The following is a 6,846-nucleotide window of genomic DNA, read 5'->3' as shown; positions in this document are numbered from 1 at the left end:
TATTTCAGTTTGTCTACAGTCTACCAACACACATAACCTCAAAACTCACGCAACTAATGTCGCCAAAGTTGGAGCACGCCGAAAGTGTTTAATTTCACCGACGAGTTGCGGAAACGCGCGGCCTCATGCGCGGTGGCCGGTAGCGCAGTTGCCTGCAACCAGTGTCGTCCTGTAAACTAGGCATTACGTATATAAAGATAGCACGTTGTGGTCAGTTAAAAAGTAGTTGGTTTGTCTGCGTTGTTGAGTATCTTTGAAACGATAGAAATGTTGACAGGTTTGTAATTTCATAGACGTTTGGCAAAAGTTAGTTTGTTGCTAAATTTTGTGGTTACTGAAGAAGGAAGTTATAAACGTGTAAAACAGCTACAGAAACATGGGATGTGACGGCGGCACAATACCCCGTAGAGACGAACTTGTTAGAAAGAAAGAGAAACCCGAGCAAGTACGTATATCTGCTTCTTACTTAGTACTTTGCTTACGTGATTCTGCCATTGCACTGTTCTCCTTTAAGTATATTGGTATAGATTTGTGTCATGTTTGGAAAAACTTATTTGGTCAAAATCTTAGGTTGGAAACTATGCTCACTGATGATGCTGTTTGTACGGATGTGTTACGGAGTAAAACCCCCCACGATTTAAAGTACGGTGTAGGTGTGTATTTTGTTGTGAACCTACCTTGCATATTATGAGGACCCCCAAATTTACTCAAAATTTTCATCAGTTTGTTCTGAGATCTCACATTTCCCCACTTTGTGAAACAAAAAATTATACCGAAAGCAACATGTTTTGGTGAGATCTTGAATACGGTACGCCAGTTAATATTTTGTTACCATAAAATGCAATGATTATATTGTCCCACAAAGCTATAATATTGTATATATCTCCTGCGCGTCATATGAATGATATCGGTATCTCATGTTGGTGAACATGTTAATTGTTTCACAAATATAATAATTTGTAGCGTTCAACGGTGTAAACATTGCTAGTTGGAAAGAATTTCAGCTAACTTTTGAAGTTACCTTTAACCTTAGCCTTCTCGCCTTTGTATGTGTCGTTGTTGTTACAAACAGAATGTTCGCTTTTTTTCTCGTTGAAGTTTCTTGTCTATTCCGAATCAGATAAAAGGAAATACTGGGGATTATAGAAGCGTCTGATCCCATCCGTCTTTGACGCGTGACGTCATTATAGGTCAACTACAACTGACGATACAAAAACACATATGACGACGACGTCCTAGGAATCAAACATTTCCCTTCACCCATATAGGGCACAAACAGCTTACGATACCAAAAAAATCAAACACCTGCGATAAATAAAACCAAACCAGCAACACATGAAAACCCCACAAAACATCAGAAAGTGCGAACAATAGACCCGGGCGGAAAAAAAAGGAAGAAGACTACTTATCCCAAACAAATTCCGGCGCTACACACTACGCTAGCCATCCAAATCAACCACAGCCACCCCCCCCCCCCCCCGCACACACACACACACACACACACACAAAAACAAAACAAAACAAAAAGAAACTCCCAACACCATTCACCCTTATACTTCACCCTCTCCCCAAAACAAACATCCGCCAACAAATAGAAACCACAAAATAAACGAAACTCCATCACACACTACAACTGAAAAACAACTGCAACATTGCAGATCCTCCACAATGTAGTCATAACCCCCCCCCCCCCCCCCCCCCCCAAACCTACCTAAACCCATGAACATTACCCACGAGCCTCCCTCCCCCACTCCCCCTCTTCTGCCACGTACAAAACCCCCTCAACTAACCACCCTTGGCCTGAATATTTTACTAACTGCCCTCAAAAAATGCAATACTAATCTAAATGAGATTGCAGGTTTAAAGAGTGCCTTTTCCCCCTCCCTATGACAGATTAAACCGCTGCCCAAAGCCTCCTCAATTGTATTAGTGCATGCGCCAGTTTCATAATTTTGAACTCTAAACTACGATTTACAGCTAAATGATCATAACCTCTCTTCCCCAATCCCCTATACGTCAAAAAAGCGACTGACACTACCATACTGTCCTTCTCTATATACTCTTCAATTAACCTCGCCAATTACCTCTTTGTATGTCCCTCCAAAACCCTAAAAACACAATCCGCATACTCCCCCGCCCCGAAATAACAGCCCCCACATCCGTAAACCAACCAGAGACTTACTCCTCTCACACTTTCTCTTCCCAAACTGGGATTCATCTATCTCGACCACCACCACCCCTATGCTTCACATATTCTGGACAGACTTCCCTACAAAAAGAAAACCAATCTAAATTAGTCATCTCACTCAATCCAGTGTCGTGTGCACAGAAACTGATAGAGAATCTATAACAAAAAGAATAAGCCATCAAAACAGTCTCTCATGGCCAACCTAGACTTTGCAAACCAGGCATCGCATCCAAGGGAGCACCAAAAGTTACAGATTCAACACCATCACATATAACAGTCCCTGGTCCGAGACGCCGGAACTCTCACCATCTGCTTATTCTGCCTACACACACTGCACTTGACAATTTCAGCCAGGAGTGCAAACATCTGCAGAAATTTTGAGGGACATAATGTCCTCCCCCATTCAGCATGCAACCTTGAACTGTTATATTTTACAGTCATATCCATACCTAACAAAAGAAGCCATAAAACAAATTAAATGCCTTACCAGATGACAAACAGCAAACCAATAATGCTAATCGACACTGCAATTACGTAAACAGAAAAATTAATTAATAACTCACTGAAACCAATTTCAGTTCTTCAATCATAGGCAATCCAAAATACTGCACGCTGTGACCAACAATGCTCAAATGAACCCAATACATCACTTAACACTCACCACCAGAGGGCACCACCAACTGCAAGACGACATCTACAGACACAACCAACTCAAACGAAACTCCCCACCATAACACAACAAGACGACATCTACAAACACAGCCATCTCATAAACTAAACTCTGTGCCGTCATACGCCACAATACCCTTACGGGGTCAAAGTGGACAGGTGGGATTGGACGCCTCCGTTGGCTCAGTGCAATGGAAGACAAATGTTTTGACATTTGGAGAAAGGAACATTGAAGACAAATGATGCCCTTGTTTGTAAATTTAGTTAGCATGTTGGATTATATAGCCACAGGTCCTTTTACAATAATATTAGGCAGCAACTTAAAACAACAACAAAACGTAGTCAAAAGTTGATACGCATGCGGCATATAACTACGTACAGTACTGATTAATACAAAAACCAACGTAACACTGTGTATTAATGTCTCCTCATGAGTTGCTGCACACATTGCGCACACTATAGATTTTTAGTTTTTTTTAATTTTATTTATTTATTTTTCATCTGACATTAGGTACTTAATGATAGTCCTCTCTCTCCATTCCTCTGAAAAACTGGATATACATTCCTTCATAATGAGGGGACTGTTGAGCTTAAAATGATGAAAGGAAGCTACAATTTTCCATCACAGATTATGAATGCAGAGTTTTCCTCTTTGGTTACCTGATAGAAAACAGTTTTTTTGGTTGATCTTATTTTATTTTGTGGCAGGTTGAGCTGATATAAAATGCTCATGTTTCTGTTGGAGTGTAGTTCGTCAAAATGGTATAATGCTTAGATGAGTGTCACTCCCATCAACTTCTGACAACACAGCCCATTATGACATAATGTGCTGAAAGTACTTCTGGTTGAGCCGCATCCTGGGGTATGTGAGATTGATGCTGGCTAACCATATTAAGTGCCAAGACTTGTACCCTCACTGTCAAACTGGAAATGTGGTTAACATATCACAGCATCACCTATATAAAGACAATACTGACACCAGTTTGACAATTCACCAAAAAATAATGGGAGTGATACTTATCATAGTCATGTCATTTTAACAAATTCACCTGGATGAAATCTGTTTAGTTTTTTTTTTCTTTCTTTCTTTTTGGTTTGTGTAAATTAATTGAGTTTCGTGTTCTGTGTCCGTGAATTTATATGTTAGTGGAATAGGTACTAGTCTGTTGTGGGTGAAGGCACTCCTCAGATGATGCATTTAGAATGTGCAGCTCTATAAACAGATTTTTTACTGCCTGATTGTTGTTCTTTGTAATTATTCTTATGGCCTTTTTCTGTTGTTTAAATATTGTGGTCACATTTTGTGCAACTGTTCTCCAAATTATCATAATTAAGTACTACGTTTACATATGAATAATGTATATGTAAAGGTATGCTGAAAATTTATGCGTCTGAATTTTTATGTGAAAATTCTTAAAGCTTTCTAAATAAACCAAATGTTATTAATAACCTGCATCTTTATTCTTCATATCTACATATTTATTCCTCATCATAGTCATCTTGGCAATATACACATTTCTCCCAGCAAGATACCTGTTCGTTGATACCGTAACTATAGAATGTTTGACATTACTAACGGCCACAGCCTCACTTCTGTGCGCACTGCTTCATCACTATCAAAGTGAAGTCTTTGAAGGTGTTCTTCAAGTTTTGGAAATGAATGAAAATCAGATGGGACCAAATTGGGACTATATGGAGGATGACTGATGACAGTGAACCCAAGGCATCACATTGTTGCAGATGTTACAGTGCTCATGTGTAGCCTGGTGTTGTCGTACTGAAGAAGAGGGTGCTTCATCTGTGGACTAACTCTTTGAATTCCAAACTAGATTACAGAATGCTCTTCCTCACACACCAACAGAGTTACCATTACACACCATCACGTTACATGCTACAACTAGGAGCCCTTTACTTGCAGAGACTGCAAATATGTAAACGTGAAGAGTAAAGATGTAGAATCTAAATAATGTTTATTTTATTTAAAAAGCGTTAAGAGTTTTCACATAAAAAGTTTGGAGACATTGCTTTTAAGAACACACTTTTAATTATAAGGCTCTTGCTGCTAGCAAAACCAAAGATTGTGGTAGCAGTGGCTTTGACCCTTAACTTTATCTAGATAGTGGACATTCTTACAGTATGGTGACCATGATGTCACTCATTACACAAGCGAACAAACACAAATTATCTGAAAAATATTTGAGTGCAGAAATAATATGAAATTAACAGAATTATGATGGGAATTAGAGGGATATTTATTGTGGGCATACTGAATATACAACAGTTCTAATAATGAAGACAAATTGAAACAAATAGCAACCAAAAAATCAATTGCATAAAGTCCTCAGCAGTCACGAAAAACTAAAATTTAAAGAACTGAAAAAAAACTTGTCATAAATTTCACTTCACCCGTATAGCACAAATAAAGTCCATGATACCATAGACCCACACACAGCTACAAAACCGGGCACTGGAAATGTCACTTGAGCTATATAGCCTAAAATGAAATCCACCACAAAGCCACATGCAACTTGACAAATCCAGTATCTAGCATTTCACTTCAGCTACAGAACTAAAAAGAAGTACACAGTGCTATAAAACCATAACTCGCTCACATAACTAATGTTGAAAACCTAATCGTACTGACTAAGGTAAAATGAACACTACAATACTTACCAATCAAGTACAATGTAATTACCAACAACTAATAACATAGGTCGAAAATTCATAAAAAATGCATTAACACCAATTTCAGTATACAGTATACACAATCGTGCACATAAACATACATACCACAATAAAAAATAAAACAATTAAAACATACTTACCAACCCAAGTAAGCCAACACACAAATCTAGCAGTAGCGGTATGTCATCAGCACAGTCTATTGATTGGTTTGTCTAGACTTCTCAAACCAGTAACCCCTCTGGGTAGAACGCCATATTATGTCCTGCTGACAGTGCCACATATACTGCTCATTGGTCTTAGATACAGCAACTTTTATCTGTCTCATACCTTGTCCAGATACATAACACTTCACATTTTTGACAATGAAACCAAGTAACTGTCAAAATTTAATTGTGGTCAACATGTTCTAATGTTTTGATGACTTAAAATGTGAGTGTGAATCTGAGTTATTTTGGTTTATTCCCCCAAACCACCTTCCACTTCTTCATGAGATGACTTACTTGGACTTTGCAGCCACTCTTCTTTACTGAATAGCCGGCTGTTGGAAGCACTCCTGACTTCTTCTCCGTCAAATAACGCTAGGTACAGGAACTTTCAAGTCTCTTTCTACTAGCAAAATAAGTAGCCATACAAACTTTAGTAAGTCTCTCATACAGTCATATGTTAGAAACAAATTGATTTACATTCAAAAGTAAGTGTGCTTAGACACCATGACTTTCAGAAAAGGAGACTGAAAAAACATCTTGACTCTAACAAGGCGGAGTCAAGAGTCTATATGAGTAATTTTTCAACTGTTCTTGTTTCACATGACAATAGTCAGTGACACAATAAGCACAAAGCTGCATATAGATTCCATGGTTCTTCCATACATAGTCACTAACACATCTATGGATTGCCCGACAGGTACTGTGCTGTTTGACTGCCATGTCTACTTTCTTCCCATGACTGATTTTAAACCTGCACACACAAACATGTGATGCGCAGTAGGTAGGATTTTACCATCCCACACTCGTATCTAGAGTATCGTGTGTTCAAGACAGTAGGAGGCTGAGTGGTTCTAGAATTTACACAGAGATGCTCAAATCACTACATAACCCCCCCCCCCCCCCTCCCCCAGACCAAAACGCGATATTTTGTACATAATCGTTATTCACATAATATCACACATAACACCATTTCATATATTAACAGTATACATTTCTTACATAATGTTTATGTACATCTTTGCTTTGAGTAACAATTCTGTCCTTTCTTGCACAATCTTTCATTTATTTTTTGTCTACTCTTTTCGTATTTTACTTTGT

At 38.5% G+C, this 6,846-nt stretch overlaps 1 protein-coding gene across 2 annotated transcripts in view; it reads left to right on the top strand.

Annotated features, from left to right (window-relative positions):
• Positions 1-239: 239 nt before the first annotated feature.
• The window catches only part of LOC124788727 (replication termination factor 2), a 69,444-nt gene continuing 62,837 nt past the window's right edge, over positions 240-6,846 (top strand). The window contains exon 1 of one of the 2 annotated variants that reach the window (XM_047256009.1): positions 240-445. In XM_047256009.1, coding sequence (XP_047111965.1) covers positions 377-445 — 69 coding nt within the window. In that variant the 5' untranslated portion in view covers positions 240-376. The remainder of the gene's footprint in view (positions 446-6,846) is intronic. The other variant, XM_047256008.1, reaches the window with a different exon arrangement.

Source organism: Schistocerca piceifrons, chromosome 3 (assembly GCF_021461385.2).
Source record: "Schistocerca piceifrons isolate TAMUIC-IGC-003096 chromosome 3, iqSchPice1.1, whole genome shotgun sequence".
Taxonomy (NCBI): Eukaryota; Metazoa; Arthropoda; class Insecta; order Orthoptera; family Acrididae; genus Schistocerca; species Schistocerca piceifrons.
Note: the sequence above shows the minus strand (reverse complement) of the source record. Positions and strands in the feature narration are given on the sequence as shown.